Source organism: Amblyomma americanum, chromosome 1 (assembly GCF_052857255.1).
Source record: "Amblyomma americanum isolate KBUSLIRL-KWMA chromosome 1, ASM5285725v1, whole genome shotgun sequence".
Classification (NCBI taxonomy): Eukaryota; Metazoa; Arthropoda; class Arachnida; order Ixodida; family Ixodidae; genus Amblyomma; species Amblyomma americanum.
The window spans coordinates 214173658-214197381 of NC_135497.1; the positions used below are offsets into that span (position 1 = coordinate 214173658).

The 23724-nt window shown below is 45.8% G+C and overlaps 1 protein-coding gene and 1 long non-coding RNA gene across 3 annotated transcripts in view; one reads left to right on the top strand and one right to left on the bottom strand.

Moving 5' to 3' along the window:
* The window catches only part of LOC144114596 (uncharacterized), a 67158-nt gene extending 64780 nt beyond the window's left edge, over positions 1-2378 (bottom strand). The window contains exon 1 of the long non-coding RNA XR_013311064.1: positions 2277-2378. This is a non-coding gene — a long non-coding RNA (uncharacterized LOC144114596). The remainder of the gene's footprint in view (positions 1-2276) is intronic.
* LOC144114595 (high-affinity choline transporter 1-like) overlaps positions 1262-23724 on the top strand; it is a 43267-nt gene continuing 20804 nt past the window's right edge. The window contains exons 1-5 of one of the 2 annotated variants that reach the window (XM_077648443.1): positions 1262-1434; positions 3686-3892; positions 6433-6540; positions 15539-15694; positions 16472-16620. In XM_077648443.1, coding sequence (XP_077504569.1) covers positions 3691-3892; positions 6433-6540; positions 15539-15694; positions 16472-16620 — 615 coding nt within the window. In that variant the 5' untranslated portion in view covers positions 1262-1434; positions 3686-3690. Of the gene's footprint in view, positions 1435-2418; positions 2557-3685; positions 3893-6432; positions 6541-15538; positions 15695-16471; positions 16621-23724 lie in introns of those variants that run through there. The other variant, XM_077648444.1, reaches the window with a different exon arrangement.

Genomic DNA, 23724 nt, shown 5'->3' on the forward strand with positions numbered 1-23724 from the left:
CACGAGTAAGTGGTGCCGCACTGCAAGGGCCGGACCTCGAAGCCTGATATACTTAGTGATCCCTTAATTTTATAAACGTTATAAACAGAAATCAATAGGTGACTTTGTGTAGTTAATGCTCGCTTAATTTCTGTGTCTTTATAAATAGCTCACAAAATGACATACCGTGCGAGCAAATGATTTTACAAGAATTGGAGGCGCCTTTGCAATAGAATCGTTATGGATCTCGTATGTGGGTGGTTCTGAGCCCGAATCCAGGCCATTTACGAACCACTGGTCATTGGGTGATACCAGAAAGCCCACCAGCTAACAGGCACAAGCATCCACTCGCCCGCTGCTCGGCATTCCCACGGAAGGCAGGCTTGAGAAGTGTTCCACCGCGATCCGCGAGCCAAACATTGTTTCCAAGCGCCATGTCCCTCGGAGCCTTGTTTTCTTGCCTTGGGTGGTTTTCATGCGCTAGTTAAAGAGGGCGCGATGCGTTGCCACGATCCACTTGCGTGTGGAGCCAACTGCGCACGTGCAGTGGCAGATGAGCGCCCAAACGTGATGCCCAGGCAGGCGGGTCTCGTGACTGCATCGGACTGTGGCAAAGCGCTCCACAAACTCAAGCCGCGCGCACTTCGTACATGGAAGGCGCAGAGAATGCAGTTCACTGCATCCTTTCGCAGTCACCTTTCGCCACATTTTCTTTTTTTTTTCAGTCGAACCCTGCCCATTTCTAGCAGTCTGTAATACATAAAGCTGTAGGCAGAGAGGCGCATCCTCTTCTGCCCACAAAATTAAGTTCTTAACGTCGTCAGAAAGTTTCCATTGAAAATCCTGCCCTGCTCGCCGCCTACCCTTCCCCTCCAGCAACACACATGCATATGTATACTCCTATTTTGTTTTCGGTTATATTGCTGCTACTCGGCAGCAGGTCACCGTTTGAGGTTGCGTTCTTTTTTGCAGCGAGAAGCTATGTAGAAGCCGCAGTGTTACCTTGGCACACTGCATTGCACCGCCCTTGGTGTTTTTGTCACTGGCAGCCGCTTTTATATATATATATATATATATATATATATATATATATATATATATATATATATATATATATATATATATATATATATATATATATATATATATATATATATATATATATATATATATATATATATATATATATATATATATATATATATATATATATATATATATATATATATATATATATAGTGTTTACGCACCCACATCCTCCGTGCGAAGGGCCAGGTGTTCGCTTCGCACACGTGTGCGTGTGTGCGAATACCCCGGGCGCGCATTGGGCTCCAGAAAAGGCGCCGGACGAGCCGCCACTCGGAGTGCGCAGCTGTCGCGCACGCGTCGGGTGTTCGTGAGCTTCGCTGGACGCTTTCGAAAGCAGCACGAGGCCTGTTCGACAGTCACAGACAGGTAGACGTAGCTCCTTTCATTTCGAAAAAAACAACGCGGCATGCTCGCCAGTTTATGCACAATCTTTGCCAAGGGAGCACAACCCGCGGGGTTCTCTTAATTGTGGGCCATTCAGTGTGTCTCCCGCTTTGCGTCATTTCAGTCTTTTGTAGACGACGAGAACCCTCGTCCCCATCTTTCCAAAGCTTGGAATCTACAAAACCAGGTGCTAGACAGCCCCACCGCGGGGACTAAGGAGCGAATGTTTTTAACAAACATGTCTGCGTGTTAATATCGCGCAGACTTCAAATGAGGAACGCATAATTATTGCCAGTTAATAGCGTGCATAAACAGTCGCTTCTCTTACGCTGAACTTCAGCGGGGGCCTTTCGTGTTGATTTAGTTTTTTTGCCAAGTGCAGAGGTGCATACCATACTTGCCGACCAAATCAGCCGGACGACTAATGCCGACAAATCCGACTGCGAAATCCAGTTGTGTGTCCCTCTCCCCTCAATCCAGCAAGAAAATCTATTTCGCTTGATGCCGCGTCCCAGTACATGAAAATGAGAGTTTTGACTCACGGCCGCTTATTTTTGCTCAGTTTAGCATACATCGCTGTGCGTGAATGGTTGTGCTATATATATGTACTTCAGTGCCAAGGTCTCAGCCCACTGATCTATAGCCCACAATTCTGTTTACTAAACGCGGCTGTGAAATTTCAAGCGACCTAGCCTCCGCGCTACATGACACCTGATTGATGTTAGCCTGACTGACAGAAGTCAGACGTCCATATTGCGGCGCGTTTGGGCCCCGGACGCGTTTCCACGCGAACGGGAGGAAAATCTGGCCGTTTTGCGACTCACAGTGATTGCCCTCGCGGTAGTCGCTCCAGGCAGAGCCGCTCTCAGCGATGTTCGCGAATCAAATGCACCGTAGCCCACGCCTGCACCTCCACTTGTTTTCCCAACTGCTGCGTCACATTTCTGCTGCTTCACGACCGCTGGGGCATCGACGTATGGCGACACGTGTCGCCGTGTAAGCTGCTTTGCCCTACGATGACAGCGTGACGGTGGTTTATTGCTAGCTCGCAACGCTCAATTGACACCTTGCTATATATGCACGCGGAACTGGAATGAAGTTCGGGTAAGGCTGATTTCCTTCAATCGTGCTCTTGCTTGTATGGCGCTGCGCGTTACCGCACGCACCGCCTTGTCTTAAGCGGCCAGGAACGCATACATAAGCGTATGAATAGCTGTTTTCGTATATAGATTTTCTTGCAACGTATAGACGTAACGTGAACTAACGTAACGTGAATCAGAAACTCCTGCGAAGTTCACTAATTAGAGTAACGTGAATTAGAAACCATTTTATTTGCTCACCATGCCGGTAAGTGTTCACTTTAAAAGTTCTTGTATCAACTGCATGAGCACACATCGCCAAATTCTCAGGAAATGTTCCATTATCTTGAAAGCATTTTTGTTTGAAATATCAAACCATTTGTGTTTTGCTCGGCGAAAGTTCGCCCACCCGCGCAAGGACGGACGGCCGCACGTGGTGTTCCCGCCGCCTTTCGCACAGTTTTCATGGCGTTGAAATTAAGTGACTTTCAAAAAAAACGACGTCTTTTTTAACGTCGCATCAACGGGCGTCATGCCTGGTGCACTACAGTCTTCTAGTTGACATTTTTTGGCCGTCTGCAATGGTTAAAAACTTCATCACTGATAATTCATTATCGAGAGAGAGAGAGAGACACGCAGAGAAGAACGCTAAGGCAGGGAGATTAACCAGGCAATGCCCGGCTGGCTACTCCAAACATTTGGAGGGGATGAAGGGGGGAAATAAAACAGAAATAAAATGTGGCCCTTCCAGTGCGGCACGGTCGACATGCGTTGAGCCATGGTTCAGATTCGCCCTCGCACTATACGCATCACAGTTTATCTTTTTAAGCGCTCGACATTGCCCAGACCGAGGTGTCCTGCTCCGTCTGCAACGACCCGCGGCAAATCAGGTGGAGTTCACTGACGCTGGATAAAAACTCCCGTGTTGAGAGAGGCGGCGTCCCTACACGCGCCTTCGCTCATTCAGCCGCGCCTTGCCTGTCTTGCCAGCGTAAACGCATGTCTCACAGATGCTGCACAATAGACGTGGGTGCGACACACTGTGTATTATGAGCCTGTGCCAACGCAACGCGCGCCATGCGTACGCGCATTGGTGGGTCTGTGCATAGACAGGTGTTCAATAGCGTGAGTGTGCATGTCCGTGTTGGCCGCAGCTGGGATGGCGCTCAACGTGGCCGGCCTGGCCACCATGGTGGTACTGTACGTGGTCATCTTCGCCGTCGGTCTGCTGGGAGCGCGCAAAAAGAAGCAGCAGCAGAAGCAGCAGCATTCTCAGGTGGCCACCGACACGTCCGACAGCAGGCTCCTCATGAACGGAGGCCGCAACTTCGGGCTTGTCATCAGCACCTTCACCATCATAGGTACGCACCCTGCGTGCTCGCAGGTTGAGCTCTTTAAGTGGGTGGTTACGTTATTGTATGTAGCTGGGCGATGCGCTAGCTAGGCACCGTCAACGTCGCCCATTTAGGTTTTCGGCCACGCCATCTTCACGTGCGCCCGTCATTGCGCGAGTCCGAGGTGGCCGTATTCACTCTGAGGTCGCGGATCGGCCATCTTGTTAAGCCAGCGTGTGGCTGCTAATCTCAAGATGCCAATTATAAGAGCTCAACTCGAGTGAACCAACTGCAAAAAAATAAAAATAAACGTTATTGAGAAGTTGCATTGAGAAATACAAAGAAACAAGACGCTTAATAAGCTTGTCAAAATCAAAAGAGCAGTTTACTGCTTTGCATTTCTGTGATTGGCTTACTGCTTCTGGTGGCGGTGGTCAGTCATAAGTTTAGAGGAATCCCCCAAGGTGGAGCAAATTTGTATAAACGAGCAAATTACCCATTGGCATCCGCCCAAGCACAGCCATACGTACGCGCTACAAAAGAAAGCTGTACAGCTTCCACAGAAAGTTCGTTGTCAAAGAAAAATCGTCCTGGTCCGGGGTTCGAACCCGGGACCACCGCTTCACCGTAGCAGTCGCTCTACCAACCCTTTGCCAGTTGGCTACACTGCGTAGGCGCAATTTTCACAGTAAATAGGTTAGAGTTTTTCAGTATAGGCCACGTCGGTTTATGAGGTCAGATTGTAAAACGAGTGCAAAACTAAAAACAAACAGCACCTGATGTGCCAGATTTTTCATGGAGATGCTCACAAAGCATGCTCACGTATAAAGGGCGAATTTATCGGAATTGCATTATACTACAATTCCAGTGAACGTCAAGATGTGGGCGATACATACAAAATCACTAGCTCATTTGGGAAAGATACGAGTTACATATCCAACAATTCTGGACAAAAGCAATTTTGAAGGGTAAAGAGTTTATGAACGCATGTTTGTTACCTATTGTAAGATTTTACTATAACAATCGATATAGCCGCAGATCTCCCGTCGACAAGCTTGCATTTTTTTCCTATTAACGTTTTTCCTATCGTCAAAAGCGTTCTTCATTGGTTTTATATGGTAGTCTCAACTATAGTCACTAAATAAAAAATTTTAAATTTTAAATTTAAAATAAATGTTTATTTAGTGACTATAGTCTCAACTATTCGATGCGAGCGATGGAAAATCTTTAAACGAAATATTTTGATACAGATCGGAAGAACGGACCATTACCTTCAATATTTTCATAACAGTACCTTGCAATTTTTCAATATTCAAAATTTTTGTCGAAGACTGTTGCACGTGTCCATAAAACCGTCGTTCGTGTACCATCGACTCCTATGTCTCGCCGTGCAAGCGTTCCCGTCGCTTGTTCTTTTCTGTGCACTTTCTTCCAACTCACCCAGCAAGCAACAAAAATGAAAAGTTTGTAGCTGCTGGGCATTTGATCTCAGCATCATTCGTTGAGAAAAGAGAAGCGATTCTCCCAAGTCCCGCTCTGTAAGGAAATCGAGGAAACGTCGACAAGAGACTGTCCCTTAGCATCCGCTTTCTACCGCTTCATCACGAAGTGCAACATACAACATCTTTTTTAGAAGGGAAAGGAATGTGCAGCATAGAAAAAAGAACAGTTGTCGCGCACACCGAAGGGCACGTTGTATCGCTTCGAACGTTTTTAAAAGACCGAATTCTCCTGTTTCTCATCGAAAAAATTTCTCACGGCCTCACATGTTATCTGCGAGAATAGAGAAAGGCTTTGTTGTTCACAGCAAAAGTTGCTCTCTGAACAAATATTATCAGATCGTAAGACTGATATCAGCTGAGGAGCGTGGAGGCTAATCTCAGAACGCGCGGCCGCCGTAAGCCCTCTCTTTCCGACTGACCGTCTTTTTTTCTCTGCAGATTCATATGTTCCAAACATATAGCGAGCTTTTTGGACATGTTTCTGTCGAGACGTCGCATTTTACGCCTCCCGATAACAAAATAAAAACTTTTGTTGTGCACGGCTGGCAAAAGTGTGGAATCGTGGAACAGAATGAAATTTAAGGTAACATGCATGGAGGAGGCGGACTAGCTGAGTTCAAATATTTTCTCTTTACCGCTCACCTCGAGCTTTCCAGCATAAATTTGAAACGCGTGACCATTACGACAGCGAATCTGAGAGGCAACATGGTGGCTAATGACGGCCATGAATACGGTGCCACACATCTTGAGAATAGATTCACTGAGGTCAGTGGGCGCTGCCATCTCGAGAACTGAGTTGCGGGAGCCTCCTCACCGTTACGCTCACCAACGGTAAGAGAATCGGCTGCGGACAGCGATGCGCGGAATGATGATGACAAAGGTGTGGTACGCAATGACAGTTCAGCGCTAAAGGTTTGGCGGCTACCAGCAAGCTCAGCCTTCTGCCACTTCGGCAAGCTGCCGCCGCTCATCCCACTTGGTGAACTCAAACCAAAATGCTATGTGGACCCCTCATGGAAAAGGTGTGGTGCGTTCATAAACGCTTGGGAATGCCCCCGGTTGCAGCCACCTGGATCGACGGCGGCTTCTTGAACGGCACCGTGGAGGTCGTCACGACGAAGGGCCTCGTGTGGTGCCAAGCTGTGTTCGGCTACTCCCTCAGCCTACTCATGGGTAAGTATATATAGCGCCAGGAGGGGTATGAGGACTCCCAGGGATCTATGAATGTACAATTCGAGACCGACCAATTCCGCATATACGGGCATTAACCCGTGACCGCCATCGCGTCGTATACCCTCAAGGCAGAGGTTCAGTGTCCCCTCCAGTTTTTGTTGAATGCAGTGTTAAATTTTCTTTCATTATTGTGATCGCTATTTCCTATCTGTCACTCGAGCGCAGCGCAATGTACAGCCTGTGTGAAAAATATAAGCCGCACCGGGTTTTCTTCTGGGCCGTGCAGTGCGCGTCCCGTTTAGCATCGTCAACGTTTGAATTGTCTTGAAACTGAGGAGAATTCTCGTCCTCGCTGCTTCGGCGCTTAGGGCTTCCAAGTGTCCCCATCACACCGGGGTAGGAGCAGACCCCTTAGCATGTATATTTAGGACAAATACTACTTAAGTTACTTGACGGAATACCTAGCAGGCGCTCTCTGGCTCGTACAGCTGCTCAAGGCCACCCGTTTTGCGTCACGCCAATAACGGTAACCTCGCTTTAGTCGTGTTAAAAAATGGGGCGCTCGTCTAGAGCGCTCGAGTGCTGCCCGGTCACGCAAAGAAAGCTTCAATTTTTGTCCAGTTACTCGGCTATAAAGACAATGCCTGCTCTGGAGCGAAGGCTCGTAGACATACAAATTGCCCTGCCGCTACAATTGTGCCATGTATTAGAGTAGCTCAGTCAAGATTTTCCTTCCTTTGTTTCGCGGCACATTTGCTCCAGGGTTCTATAGAAAAATGTGCTCGTGTATGTGCATCCGTTCTTAACATCGCATCACACGCACGTCAAATTTTACGTGTCTCTCCTTGACAAGATTGTCCAGATTGGCCGAAGATAACGCTGACTAAAGAATGGACATGAAGAGTTGCCTTTTTTTCCTGCACAAACAGCATCGCAGTTGCTGTTGGCATAAGACGCCCCAACCGAAAATTTTCACTTTCTTCTGCTCGTCAAAGAGAATGTCATTCAGGAGGATCTGAGGCGTAAGGGACGCGTGTACCTCCAGCCATAGTGCCGTCAATGACCGTGTGATTCTGGCGCGCTGAGGTTGTGGAAATTGTCGAAAGGTTAATGGAAAGAGAGAGGTCATATGGTGCCGCTATCGCAGTCTTTTGTTCGCCCCTTGGGAGGGCAAGATTGTCTGGTAAAGATTTGTTTTTTCTTCTTTTTGCGTTTGAAGACCAGATGCAGGCAGAGGCAAAGGCTCGCTGGAGCGCAAGCCAGATTCGATTTAGGTCACAGGTGGCGTCCTAGAACGGGTCTTAGTTTGCGGGCGTTTATTTTCATTTTTCGCATTTTAATTTCTCACAAGCTTAAATATTATGATAGTAACGCGCCGGGTTATCTCTGGAAAGCAGCTCTTCATGCATCGAATGAAAGCGTGCGCAGACCGCTACCTATAGTTCTATGCAGTTCCATTGTGTCGGGTTTGCGGACACGTGCATAATTTAGTATAGGTATTAGCTTGGCTGCAGGCTGATATTATGTGCTTTCTTTTCCAAGTTTTTCTAGTGCGATTCGCGTATTACATTTCTCTAGAAAAAAAAAGAAAGGCAGCTAGGGCGCGTAGTATTCTGGTCACTCCTTTTTTGCCCGGGGATGCATTCGACCTCCCAAAGGCATGCGCAATATATGCCAACGGGAGTGGTTAGAAATCTTTTCAGCCGAAAATTTTCGCTTCAGCGGAAGTTTTTACAATGATAGTCGTATCTTTGAGCCTTCCCGGAATTTCAGGGGCTTGACCTTTGACAGCGTTGCATGCAACAAAAGAACACTAAGTTACGCCACCCCTAACCCTGACTCTTTTACCAAGACAGACGGCAAAAAAGTGAGGGTGTTTTCATTTTCTTCTTTTTTCTTGTTTATACGGACCGAGACTTCACGTCGAATGCGGGAAGCTGTAAGCTGTAATTGTGCGGCACATAGCGCGCCCCTGTACGTCAACTTTGCCCACATTTTAGCGGCGTCAGTGCGTGTGCAATGTACGCCATGAAAAGAGTTTGAACAGAATAATTTCACGTGACGCCCTTAGGTTGAGCTTGCGCCGCGTTGCTTACAGTAGGCGTCATGCGATTGGGATAATTTAGCATTTCAGAACTTTGCTGTCGCAGTGAGTTGACCATGTCTACTCAAGTCGCTGCTCAGTGAAGAAAACTGTGTGTGGTACGGTCTGTTTCCTGCATGGCGATGCTCACGTATTGCTTTGTTCTTTTAACTGATATCGCTTGTTTGTCAGCTATACAATTGGTCGCAGAGACTCCAACGGTGGTTTGTATTATGCTTGTGATTGAACATACCCATAAAGACTCTCAGATGAAGGTATCAAAAGGGGAGGGTGGTAAATAGCACGCAGTAAAAAAAAAAAAAACTCACTCCAGGGGGCTTATAATGGGACAGTGTGTATAAAAGAAAATATAAATTCCAGCTGGTCAAATGAAATGTTTAACATTTTACAAAGAAATCTGCAGGCAACTCTGTCCAACCTTAGTTCTTACTAGAAATCAATTCTGCGGCTTTCTGGCAATATTGATGCTTTTCCGGCTGCAAAAAAAAAAATCTATTGCCGAGAAAATTGCATTAAAAACTGAAATACTTTCCTTCCCGCCGCTTGATTCAAACTCGTGGCGTCAAGATCGAACAAAACTCCGTGATCACCCCTTGGAAATGAACGGCGCTTGTGCCTAGCCTCAGAGATACGCTGCATGCATACGCCGCCGCTTAAATCTGCCTGCGAAAGAACGACATGATGCCAGTATTACATTTTTTGGCGCTTTCTATAGGTCACAAAGGCTTCGTTTCCAGAGGAAGTAGCGGCTTTGTAATGAAAAATCGGTTATCTATCGATGCAGGCAGACTTCAGTCTCTCCTCAGGTTCTATTGACGACAAAAATTTTGAACACAACGTAATAAGGTCGTTATTTTACATCTAGTTGAATTAGTATAAACATAGCAACTAATGCATTCATTAGCATTTGCCTAGTTGCATTAGCCTCTATGGCATCTCGCGGTTTTAAGTTGTTCCAGTGCATGATGTGGCGCGCAAGATATATTTCCTATAGTGGATGAAGTTATTATATAGTACATGAAGACGAATGAGACGCGATGCGCTTAGCTCTGTATGAATGGTCGCGTCAGGGAAAGGAGTCTACATACAGGTGAATGAAAGAAATCGTTGTAAAGCGATAGATGACGAAGATGCTTATGGAAGAGCGGGCACCGCAAGCACCTTCGCCATACGAAATACTGACTCAAAGTATTAACTCTAGGGCCTCCAACTGCACGAAATGTCCCCCCCCCCCCCCATGCATTGGGTATCTGTATATTTCTTCTTCAACAAACCTGAACTTAAACAACCCAAGGACCGATGCGCTCTATATGAGCACATGAGCTTAAGCGAGATCGAACATTTGGAGGAAAAATCTCTAAGGCTTTCCTATCTAGCTAAGGCCTAATACTTCCCATAAAGGGGCATCAGTCGGTGTGTGAATTTTAATGTCCCGAAGCTGCTAATGGTCTGTGTGAGACACCGTAGCGGAGCGCTTCAGAATCATTTTGACCACGAGGGTTTCTCTAACATGCTCTGACGTCTCACAGCACACGGTCGTGTTTGCATTCCGCCGCCATCTGAATGACGCTGCGGGGCTAGGACTTGTTTCCGCGTCCATGGTTTCAGCAGCCGAATGCTGTAACCGACCGCGCCGGGTAGGGGCATCAGTCGCGACTTTGAAATGCTCTTCAATGAGAACCTGTCGTTATCTGCGATCGCTGGAAGTAGCACACTTCATCCACATTCCAAGTTATTGAAATTCTTTGACGCGCTGCAGAAGTAGCGCACACAAAAAAGTCCTGGTCTCTGACCTTCCTTTCTGAATGCGCTATTTATGCAGTATGAATTATCTACAGTCCCGTTTTGCAGCCGTAGTCTTGTCGGCCGGCGCGAGTAAAATCTGACGATGGGAATTTTGATTTTTAAGGGATTTGAGTTGAGCAGGTCATACTTGGGGGTTACATTTGGTTATTTCACAGCGGTGGGTGGAAGTCGCATATTCCATGGCATTCGTCATTAGGGAGCGCCTCGGTACGCGGTGTCGTCAACCGCCAGTGCTAGAGGAGCATTACTTGGCGCACCAGTTTCCAGGTATAACAAGGAACCTCGAAAGGAGGCAGATCACCGTCCACCGCACACAGAACTCTTCAGGTTTGGGTAGGCGGAGACCCCTGGCTGTCGCCCATGCTGAAACGGAGGCAAAGCAACGCACGCTTGCCCTTGCAGAAGGTCTTCCGAAGAATAGGCATGCGCAGAACCCAGCAGTACCGAGGGAGCATGCTTTCTTTGCTCCAGCGCTTTCATACCCTTGATATATCTTTCCCCAGGTTTGCGGTTACTTTAAAACAAGCTAGCCCTCGCTCTTCTTCGCGCCCCACGCATATGGGCTAAAGTCATCGTCGCATGAGTTGCAGGACCGGGACGCACGAGTTGGGAGTCTAGCCAGGTGGGGAGGCGAAGAGCTGACGGGTCAGGATATCTCGTGCCTGCAGGATTTTTTGAGCTAGACCGCAGAGGGTTCCTTATTTCTTTTTTCTCTACGGAATTCGCTTGCGAACCGCAGCGGTGGCCAAGTGGTTGAGCATCCGCCTCGTATGCGGGAGGTGCGGGGTTCGATCCCCAGTGCCGCCGGGTACCCACCGGTGATACAATGGGTACAAGCTTTCCCCTGGTCTGGTGCTCGGCTTATTTAGGGTGAAATGCTTGGGAAATGGGTCTTTGACCCCACCTTGAGAAAAAGAAAAATACCTTGTGACATGGCGCTCTTTGGCCATAGCTGCCCTTGCGCCATAAAAAATCCATAATCAATCAATTCGCTTGCGAACAGTGCCAAACCTTTGCACAATAAAAGAAGAAAAAAACTACGTCCGTTGGGCATTTAAAACCAACGTTACTACAGTTACGGTGAAACAGTTGAGAGTCATCATCACCATCATCATTATCAGCCTGACTACGCCCACTGCAGGACAAAAGCCTCTCCCATACCTCTCCAATTGGCTCTGTCCTGTGCCAGCTGCGGCCACCTTATACCCGCAAATCTCATCCGCCCACCTAACTTTCTGCCCCGTGCAACGCTTCTCTTCCCTTGGAATTCAATCTGTTACCCTTAAGGACTACCGGTTATCTTGCCTTCACATTACATGCCCAGTCCAGGCCCATTTCTTCCTCTTGCTTTCGACTAGGTCGTCATTAGCCCGTGTTTGATCCCTGACCCCCTCTGCCCTCTTCCTGTCTGTCAACGTTAACGTTACAGTTTTTATGGGTTTATGGGCGTTTAAACGTCCTAAGGCGAATCAGGCTATGAGGGACGCCATAGTGAAGGGTCCGGATAATTTCGACTACCTGGGGTTCATTAAAGTGCACTCACATTGCACAGTACACTGGCCTCTAGTGTCAACGTTACACGTATCATTTTTCTTTCCATAGCTCGCTGCGCTGTCCTTAACTATAGTCATGTTTGATGGTGCGGTCAGCGTAGTTTTGCCCGACAGGCAAGAAAGGCAACGTGAGAAGAAAAAAAAAACTTGAAAGGACACTTAAGCTCCACCTTAAAGGAATGACTCCCATAGCGTTGATAGGATAATGCGCGTATAGGCGGAATTAGTCATTCTTTGCTTCACATTCATAGATCGCTGGTAGTCCTCATGACACTCCTGGCGCAGCGCTTAAGCATTGCGCCACTGCCCTGCGATGAGAGCGCTGCCACCGGTGGGGCTTGTGCGACGCCACCTCTCGCGACCAGCTATTAATTTAGCTGCCACCTGCATACCACATACATACATGCATGCATGCATGCATGCATGCATGCATGCATACATACATACATACATACATACATACATACATACATACATACATACATACATACATACATACATACATACATACATACATACATACATACATACATACATACATACATACATACATACATACATACATACATACATACATACATACATACATACATACATACATACATACATGCATACATACATACATACATACATACATGCATACATACATACATACATACATGCATACATACATACATACATACATACATACATACATACATACATACATACATACATACATACATACATACATACATACATACATACATACATACATACATACATACATACATACATACATACAGTTTAGCATGCCTGGCCTGCGGCGGATCACTGACTACACTAACTTCTATTCATTTCTGACAGATTGTATTTCGTTTCAATAAACCTCAAACTGTGGTGCCCTCGTGCACTGAGGTCTGGACGGCCTTACTCGGAAAAAGAGTATGTTCTAACGTTTTTCTTCCTTGCATGCAGAAATCATCACCCGTACATGGTGTCAAATTTTCACCGGTAGCACTTCGTCCTCAAGCACCCAGCCCTATAGCCTTGAAAAGTAAAGCCATTCCATCGGATTTGTCGAGCAACTTTTCCTTTTGCATTTTAGTTTTAGCCGTCTTATAGAGCTCCAACGGTAGCAAAAAGCAAGGTGTAGTATGAAGAACGATGTTGGAGGCATATGAATGAGAAGCGATGGGTGGCAAAATTTTCTGCTGCTTATACGGATACAGCATTGATACTACATTGAGGTGAAGAAAGATTGCTTGCTAATAAATACAGCATATTCTTTTGCCATAGAGTGCTGACCGATACTAGTGAGGGATACCAGGTTTATGGATAATTATTAGCCTCCACTTTGTATCGGGGTGGCGGCAAGTGTCACTTAGCCTTTAATTCATAGCGTGCTGAATACCTTCGCATTAACTGCCAATTTTCTTCCCATTTCTGAACTACTCTTTTAAACTTCTTCATCAATTCTCTAGTCTTCTCTTACTTGTTTCTACTTTTCGAAAATTGAGCATGTCATGGTTATTCCGAAACCCTAGTGCTTCACAAATTCCTGTGGCGGCATCGTGCACTGAGGGTTGGAGGGTCTTACACTGGAAAAGAATATGCTCCATCGTTTCCCTGTCATACATGCAGCAACAGAAAATGTAATCCGTGGTGTCAAATTTTTTCTCGTAACACTCAGTCCTCAAAGCACTGGCCTCGAAAAATAAACGATTCCCTCTTGGAACTGTCGAAAAAGTTTTCCCTTTTAATCTTATATTTCGCCGTCCTAAAGAGGTCCAACGTAGGCTTATCCAACAATTTTTCTTCTGCAGCCACTGAATACTTGCTGAGGATCGTACTTTCTGTTTTAAGGTTGTCTTGCGATCGCTTTTTCCGTTTGACATTTGTATTTATTTGCAAGCAGTCTACTTCTTCGCCTCAATATAGTATCAATACTGTATCGGTATAAGCACTAGAAAATTTTTGCCACCCATCGCTTCTCATTCATATGCCTCCAACATCGTTCTTCATACTGCACCTTACTTTTTGCCTCACGCGCTTGGAAACCAACCCATATCACCTTGGATTGCTTTATTGGTAGTGTATGCGCCTCCAAGGCAAGCCTACCGACTGTCATCTGCTTTATTTCAAGTGCTGAGCGTTTGCAAACATCAATCCCGGTACCACTGCTCCTTTCCAGATTCCCCGAATAAATTCATATTTTTATATCTCCAGAGCGCGCGATTATTCATGACAGCTGAGTCCCCCCCCCCCCCACCCCATTTTGCTTTCTTTATATTTTCTCCCTTATTCTTGCATGTAGTCTCTGCCATTATTAACCATAACTCTCGATTTTTCAGCGCTGAAGCTCAGTACTTGGGCCTCCGTCTCTTTTCCGCAAATGTCTGCCAAGTCTTGAAGTCCCCTCGCACAGTCTGCTAGAAGAACGATGTCATCGGCATATACATGCAGGGGGAGAAAAAGTCCATGGGCATATATCAGTCCCGGTAATCGAGTTGTCTCCATATGGCTCCTTCGCAGCCACGACACAATAGATCCTAATACGCTCGTTATTATATTCCGCTCAGTCTCCTTGATGCAGAGCATAAAAGTAGTGGCAATAAAGGACATTCTTGTCTAAATCCCTTTTTAACCGCAAGTCTTTCTGCGCCTTCCATTTCCTGCCAATTCATAACTACGTTATTCTCCTTGTGAACTTATTGTAATAAACATATTGTTTCACAGCCCACACTTTTTTTTCCCACAACTTGCCATGGCAGGGCGTGGTTTACACTGTCGTAAGACCCCTTGACGTCAAAAAACGCCATCCACAGTGGTATTTCTTCATCTTCAGCAAATTCGATGCATTGGGTGACCACTGTGTATGTTGGGTGCCCCCTTCTGGACAGAAGTTATATTGGGACATATAAAAGCAACTAAGAAAAATGTCTCAGCCTGCACCGCTTGCCTGTAACAAGCTTAAAGCCGATTGTAATCAGAAATTTCCTTGAGTGGACAAAAGCGCTTTCACTCACCAGCAGGTGATAAAATAAAATGGCAAGAGCGGCGGCCGTTGGCCGAGAGAGGGCACCCAGGGAGATTCCCCTGATCTCCTCTGGAAACCAGCGGGTAGGGATGCGGTATAGAGAAATTGATTTTGGTTGTCAGGCTTGTGTGATCGGAGTTTGGACAGGATTGGGGACAGCGGGGGATTTGCGAATTTGCAAATTGATCCGAATAGAGTCGAGCTCCTTTTCACGCCTCCGTAGAGGGCGAGCACTCGCTTATCGCCTAATAGGCGGCCCTCGGCCTCCAAGCGTTCTTTCATACCACGGAGCGTTCGCCGGTAATTACTACCCTCCGAGTGGGGTACCGTGTACAGGGGAAGGTACATGGGGCCTCCTCCCCCAAGACCGGCTCCCCCGCCCCGGCCTTCCTTGAGAGCCGTGTTTTCGCTCGCGCCGACAGTGCACTGCTTCGTCTCTTGCTCCAAGGCACTCGCTCACACGCAGGAACCCTTTCGCGCTTTTTAGACCCAGAAGTGAAACGCACGCATGCGCAGGTGGCCTGATCATCGCGGGTCCCATGTGGCGCGCGGGCTATGTGACCATGATGGACCCGCTGCAGGAGACATTCGGTGTGACCATGGCCAGCCTGCTGTTCCTGCCTTCGCTCGCGGGAGAGATCTGCTGGTGTGGATCCATCCTCAACGCCCTCGGTGAGAGCACATGCACACGCAAGCACCACGCGCGCTAACCATGCTTTCGGGCGCCCCCACAAAAACGAAAACCCGGGGGTCCTGTGTCAGCATCATCGGGTTCACCGGCTTGCGAGGATAAAGCCTTATATGTATAAGCAGCAGATATTTTGTTATCTCTGCACATGAGTACACTCAGTGACGCAATTCCTCCAGGTCGAACAGCGCAATTCCTGTCCCCCTGGGTCCTTTGTCTCTGTCTGCGGGGCATGCCTTGCTTATAAATCGCTCATTGCTAACAAAGGGCGTAAAAATTAAAATAAGCTTATGAACGCACAATACAACTGCCAAATTTACATACCATTCAGTTTCTGCTCATCGCGAAATGAGGACACCCCGTATAAATCTTACCCTTGTCCCAAATCTCTCTAGGTAGAGCGACCACAAAAGTGCCAGGTACTCGACGATTAACCGTCAAGAGTACGTACAGGCGCGTTTTACTCCGCATCACGTGTGTATTAAAACGCGCGAAAGACAGGATAGAGACATAGAAAAGTAAAAGAAGGGCTCGTCTTGCGCGTTCGTCTCTGTCTTGGCACTCCTGTCTATTGTGCGCTTCGCGAAGAGCCATTTCACATTTCCGAGCATAATTCTGAGAAAGGCGCATTTCGCAGCTTTCGACAAGGAGCGAGATGTTGAGATTTCGTTAACGCAGTGGCCCTGTGCCCTGCAAGAACGCACGCGTGCGCTGCCATTGTTGCGCGGCGTCGCTGAGAGTTCCCGCGTTCCCGGGTGCAGGCAGCACAGTGAGCGTGGTGACCGGTCTGAACGACGCCGTGTCCATCGGCGTGTCCGCGGCCGTGGCCGTGCTGTATACCATCACAGGGGGCGTCTACTCGGTCGCTTACACCGACGTCGTCCAGCTCACCTTCATCTTCGTGGGACTCGTGAGCAGACACTTCTCTTCGATCGCCACGGCTCGAACTTCCGAAGGGACGTAAATATGAGCCCCCCTCTGCTTCTCATGCATGCTGAGCCTGCCTTCCACAACGCCACATATGTGATGCGGATTAGAATACAGGCGCCGAATGTCCTCTTCATACGCAGCGTGCTCGTAGGTATAAAAGACGTTGACCTCCAAAACCATGCGGAACTAACTTCAATTAAACTAAAATTGTGCACTGAGCATGCCAGAAGAGCCTATAAAGCTGTGCATTTTTACCTGTTTACCCGCGGGGGAACCCTGGAAGAGGGCATTTTACTTGTGTAGCTCACCAGACGCGCTTGCAAGAGTTATTTGGCGAATGGCAACACAGACAGTAATTTACAGCGATAACTGCGATTTCGATGGGTTTTAATATGAAGATTCCTAATGCTTTAAACATAGAACGTTTTTGCTTACCAATTATAACGTTATGACGCTTCTAACGAGAACGTACCTGTGGAAGAAAATTAGTAATAACCGCATCATGCACACACTATCGTCATTCACATGGTCCCGGCGTTGTCCATGTCCTATCCTTGAAGGTGCACTAAAGAGGAATTTGAACTTGTCTTTTTACCGCGGGAACTCTATCTACACGTTCCGGGCATTCTTAGAAACTTCGAATTATTGTCCTGTGCGGCCGATTGCCCTAATTAAATCGGATTAAACGTCCCGGCTCCCGCCTTTAAGACGAGTTCCGATTCTTCTTTAGTGCACCTTTAAGGCTGCCAGCCAAGTTTCATTTGTCATTAACCTGTCCATTTTCTTCACTTATACTGCTGCATATTGGCTTCGCTTTAATAACTCTACGAACCAAAAATTATTGTCGTCATATTCGCTTCTAAGCGGAAAATCACTATTCGCAAGTATGCATATGCAGAGTAAGGTTTCGAGTAGCCTTCATTCGCTGAACAAATTCAAAATGAAGATGAAAAATTATGGAGTTCGCAGAGTAGACATTTTTTTCGTGCATAAGTCATGTCGTTTAACTAACTGCGACTGTTGAGTCGATGTTATTTTTGGCAGTGAAATGAAACAGCATGATTTGTTCGCAATGTAGAAATACACTCTTGGCTTGATGCCGAACAGCCTGATGGCGAAAGACAAATTTTGGCTGAAACGTAGCCTTTTGCCGTTGGAATACATCAGAGCATTTAAACACTACCAGCACACAGGGGTGACGTTGCCTTATAAGTATGAATTGAGCTTTGAGTTTTCGTTTCTATTTTCTTAAGGCGTAGTTATTTTGAATTAAATTTTCGTAGACTACTTTACAATGAAGTATTTGTTGAGTACTTATTTTTGAGATTACGCTTGAAGGCGGTGATGTCTCTAAGCCTAATTTAAGTAAAGTAGGCCTAACTTAGATACGCCTTATGTAACCGCCGCCTTACCAAGCACTTTATCCTTAGTGGGAACGCAGCGTCTTAAAAACTCTGTAGCAAGCCACTCAAACTTCTCGCCTAGATTTTGGGGAGTATATTTATATGCGTTCATGCAAAGGTGGCGCTTACTGTTGGGTTTGTTTTCGGTGTTCTTGAAGGAATAAAGGTATTCAACTAGCATCGCACGAGAACATGAATAATTGTACAGTACACTGAATAAATAAATAGCCACCAAAATTTTTAAAATAACTTTGCCGATTGGCAGTTCATCACCTGCACCCGTCGGGACACCCTCTGGTAGAAGAGTATACAAAGATGAAGCTCGAATGAACCAGCATCAATGGATTTTCGGTCCATCATTGCGTATTTTAGTCGCATGTGCAAACTGTTCTGACCGTATATGCAAGAATGAATATATATATATATATATATATATATATATATATATATATATATATATATATATATATATATATATATATATATATATATATATATATGGAAGCCAACAGTCACCGAAACCAAGGTGCATTGGGGAATGTTTTTTTTTAATTTATAGTGCGGATTAGTGGGAGAAAAATACTTCAATTAAGCCTTGATTTAAAGAAAACTACTTATAAAGCAGCAGAAAAAACAACCATGCCGCCGGTGGGATCCGAACCCACGACCTCCGAATATCGCGTCCGGTGCTCTTACCACTGAGCTACGGCGACGGCTGTCCAATCTGCTGCTCTCGTGGGTATTTATGTTTATTACGTGTAAGCGAACCTTGAGAGTGTTCAACTATATTAGCAGACAAGGTAAATGAAATGAGAGGCTCGTTTGACAAATGTGGAGGAAGCCAACAGTTACCGAAAGCAAGGTGCATAAGGGAATGTTTTTCTATTGTTTTAATTTGTACTGCTCATCAAAGGAAGAATAATACTTCTATTAATCTGTCCCTTAAAGAAAATTACCTTTAAAGCCGCTGAAAAACAATCATGCGGCCGGTGGGATCCGAAACCACGACATCCAAATATCGTGTCCGGTGCTCTACCAACCGAGCTACGGCGACGGCTGTCCCATCTGCTGCCCTCCTGGGTACTTATGTTCTGCGTGTAAGCGAACCTTGAGAGTGTTCACCAGCGCCACCCTCGTCCATAGCGGCGGACGTAGCACGTCCTGTATTACCGCGAGTGTGACGTGGAACGTCGTCTAGCGGCGAGGGCGGACACTGTGCTAGGGCCCTCTTACGCTACCTATGGCATCAAGACTGCCAGAACCGAGACCCTCGTTAAGCTATTAGCAGACAAGGCAAATGAAATGACGGGCTCGTTTCACAAAGATATGAAAGACGCCAACAGTCACCGAAACCAAGGTGCATAGGGGAATGTTTCTATTTTTTATTTGTAGTGTCAATGAATGGGAAAATAATACTTCGATAAATCTGTCGCTTTAAGTAAAGTACTTATAATTAAAGCAGCTGAAAAAGCCTACAGCTGCTTTATAAGTAATTTTCTTTAAGCGACTGATTAATCGAAGTATTATTCTCCTATCATTCGGCACTACAAATAAAAAAAGAATCATTCCCCTATGCATATATATATATATATAGTTCTTTCTAATAACTTATCGCTCCGCGATAAAATGAACACTTAATTTTCTATTTCACACACACACACACACACAGACAAACACACAGTGAATGAGTGAGTGAGTCTTGACGCTGAAGTGTGAACACTCACTCTCTGCCTGCACTTGTTCAAGTTGAAGCAGACGTACCCCGCGAATTGCATCGGCAGTGGGCCTCCCGATGTGATAGGAACGCATACTCTAATTTTGTTTTAATTTTTATGTGCAGTAGCAGTTCTCCAAAATGTCCAAACAAAATAGCAGGCGTAAAGCAAGAAACTTTCAACACAACAATACTCAGTGAGCTTTCAATGGAATTTCCGTAGCCAATATTTAACAGATCTCTATGCCCCCTTCATGTTGTACCAATAGAAAAACAATGCAAATTCAATGTGATTTCTCAACGTTGACTAAAAAAATTCATTTATTTTCCAACAAAAAATTTTAAGGGTTTTGTCTGCCTTTATGAGCATGCGCGAGGTTTGACTGCAGCTGGTCGACTGCCGCTCCGGCGACTGCGCCAAATGTCAGCTTACCTCCAGCAGCGCGTATACATGCGCGGTCAGACGCAGCTCGCGAACGCGCTTCGACCACAGAGCACTTCCTGCAGGTGCGAGCTCTTGCTACGTTCGTAGTGCAATCACCTCGTGTTAACCAAGGTCGCAGAAGGCTCTGCATGTTTTTGACGTGCCTACGTGTATTTCAACGTCAGTCGCTTTTTCTGCACGATGGCTGCTCGATAATAACCACCAGGCTGACGGTCCTCCTTCTCTTTCTTTCCAAGGCTAACAAGTAAACGCCGGCCAATTCTGAATCGGCTCAGTTTTATTCTTCCCCAGTACTGGGTACACTGCGGCGTGGAAGACGTTCTCGTGGACACCGCATGAGAGCGCTCATGCATGAAGACATACGCAAGCATGCGTTGAACTGCCGGCAGCGTAACCGCCACTGCGCCGTGATATCGTGTGTTTCTCACAAGCCACGCGCTGTGAGCAGTTTTTTCTTTAAATTTTCACTCACGGTATTTGTGCTTCGTTTAGAGATTTCGTAAAACTGATCTTCAAGTCATCTTTTTCCGTAATGTGTTCGGGCCCTGAATTAAAGAAGTATAGACACCAAATTTCTCCTTCCATGATTTCTTCTTTCAAATGATGCCTTAGACATTAGTGTGCATGGATCATCCCGTGGTATTCGGCTGCGACCGCTAACTAATTTATATAACTTAGTTAGCGGTAACCAAAACAGCAGCACGAAGAAACTGTATTATAATACAGTTTCTTCGTGCTGCTGTTTCCTGTTCATCAGCCGAACGATGGCTGTGACGTGTAGTTGGTGTTTAGGTCCCGTGAGGCATGAGAAAAAGAAACGGTAATGTAACTCCTGGTGCAGAATCTGTGGTCTTTCCAGCTCTTCACTCAGTCTGTTGCAGTGATTTACAGTTACGTATCAGCGATGATACTGCAGGTTTTTTCGCGCCCCACGTTACCGAAACGCAAACTACACGTCACAGACATCGTTCTCTTAATGAAACCGAAGCCGAAAGAGCATGAGAGAAGGAATCTAATTATAAATTATTTAGAGGTCGTATCTGAATATCACGCGGTGATCCGTGCATTCTAATGTCTAACGCATAGTTTGAAAGAAGAAAACATGCAAATAAAATTAAGCGTCTGTAGTCCTTTAAGTAGCTAACTAATGAATCTTAAAGCGAAAACCTTTAATGAACACCCGCCGGTAAAAAATAAAAGAATATGTAGAAACAACATCGGTCGAACCCGAGAAGCACCAGTTTCAGAATCATTTTGCTTTTGACAAAAACTATTTTCTCTTGTTTTCTTTTGCCTCGGAACCCTAGTGGCGCACAAAGCTACAGCCATTATCAGGGCTGTATTAAAAAGAAAAACTATGAGTAGCATTCAGACAGCAAAAAAAAGCTAAGACACGCCTTACAAATAGAGCAGCAATAAGTAAAAAAAAAAAGGGCGAGTTGTCCTGAGGCGAGGCTGTGTCGTTCACACAAGCAGCAGCGGCTTGTGACTGCGTCCACAGAATTTCTTGCGGATACCATAGTATTCTGAAAAAGAAAAAAATGAAGGAGGTAAACTGACATTTTTTTCTCACGTTTAAAATAATTCATTAAGGCGCCCTTTCAAGAAACGATACGTGTACGATAGTCCCAGCTTACTGTTTGCGTGAGCAATGTTCTAAAAACATCTGTGCCCATGCGTAAAGCATAAATTCTTCCGGCACAAAATATGACTCGAACGGTAATTTGGCGTTGGGACACATGAATACCAATAGACTGAAATGTCGCTTAATCGAAAATTTTCATTCCTGCAACACTATAATAATTCGTGTAGGTAGCTGTTGTATAGATCAGAACAAGGAACAAAATCAGGTTGTTATAATTCCATACCAAAATTTACGGAGTGCGTCAGAAGTTCTGAGGCCACAGGATCTGCTTTTCAGCCGTGTAGTGGGGCATTTCGGACACCCCCGAACCTCTAAATCTCTGTAGCGGGTAGAAAAAGCATAATTGTAACCTCAGAAAACGTTGTTTGTTTCGCTGGAGTCTCAAGTGCACGAGTATACTGTCTAAAAGCAGACGCTGTGGCCTGGTATCTTTTGACGCATCCTGTACAGTGAGACAGAATGAGACAAAATTCAAACGAGGGTCCCATAACCGAAGACTTTACCGAGACCCTCGTTTTATTAATGCGAAGAGGTGGAGCAACCAAAAAGATCCGAAAGACGCGGGTTTGATCCCGGCCGTGGCGGTCGATTTTCAATGGGGGTGAAGTTCTAAAGGCCCGTGTGCTATGCGATGTCAGCGCACGTTAAGGAACCCCAGGTGGTCGAAATTTCCGGAGCCCTTCACTACGGCGTCTCTCATAGCCTGTGTCGCTTTGGGACGTTAAACCCCCATAAACTATGAACCAAAAACACCAACTAGACAAAGCGAGTGCAAGAGTACGGAGAACTGGCATCTAGAGCTAATAACAACCCAGAAATATAAGAAGTGACAATGCATAAGAATCTTCAACGCGTCCAGTGCGTCAAGAAGAGAAAAATCTTGACATGCCCGCGCTATAACTCCGGATTTTGCCTACTGCAGCATCGAATATAATGTTCTGCATGCAATAACTACTGCGTCGAAGATATCTCCTTATTATTGCGGGAGCTCCCGTAGAAACCCATCTATTATTAATGTTGTTCAATCTAAAAAGGGCGCATATCCACGAGAGGGAAGGAAAAAGAGCATCAATTTCCAAACAAAAGCTAATAAACAACCGCAGTGCGAGCTTAGAATGGACGAAGAAAACATGGACAGTAAAAACAAAACAAAAAAATCACCTCAGCGCGAACGGCGCCCCCAGCAACAAAGCCCTCCAGAGGCCTCGATGAACTTATGAAGAACGCATGCATTCCATCTAGGCTATTTTTGCTGTGCACTTCGTCTATTACTTCTTCCGCATCATCTTTCTCTCCTTCCATGCTCTCCTGGATTAGCGTGGATGAACCATCCTCCTATACCTACCAGTAATGTATGCAGTGTACACTATATAGTAGCCATGTATACAGTGTCTATAAAGGCTTATAAAGACATTGGCGTTATTTAATATTGTCCGGGTGAGTCTCATTGTCATCCAGGTGAGATGTCTGTCCACGGACGGAGAAACAAAATAATGCGTGCACATGGGAAGGTGAAAATGTGCACCTATAAGACATTCCTGCGCTAACGCCTGAAAAGAGCAAAAACAAGAGCAAGTTTACTAAAAGAAATTACTAGAGTGGATTCCTCAGGGCTCGTTAGGGTGATGATAGATTTAAAAAGCCGTCATCACACGACACGACCTTTCAAAGGCTAACAAAGGATATGATTTGTTTCCTCCGCATACACAGTAATGTGTTTCAGCAAGTTTAAATCGCTGGCTTGGGATGAACCGCAGTTTAATATACTATATGATTTTCAATATTAACCGCTGAGCACCATCAACCTTTCCTTTCACACCGAAACCGACACTTTGTGACATGCCAACCGAGCAGAACGATGGGTAGTGGCATGTCCA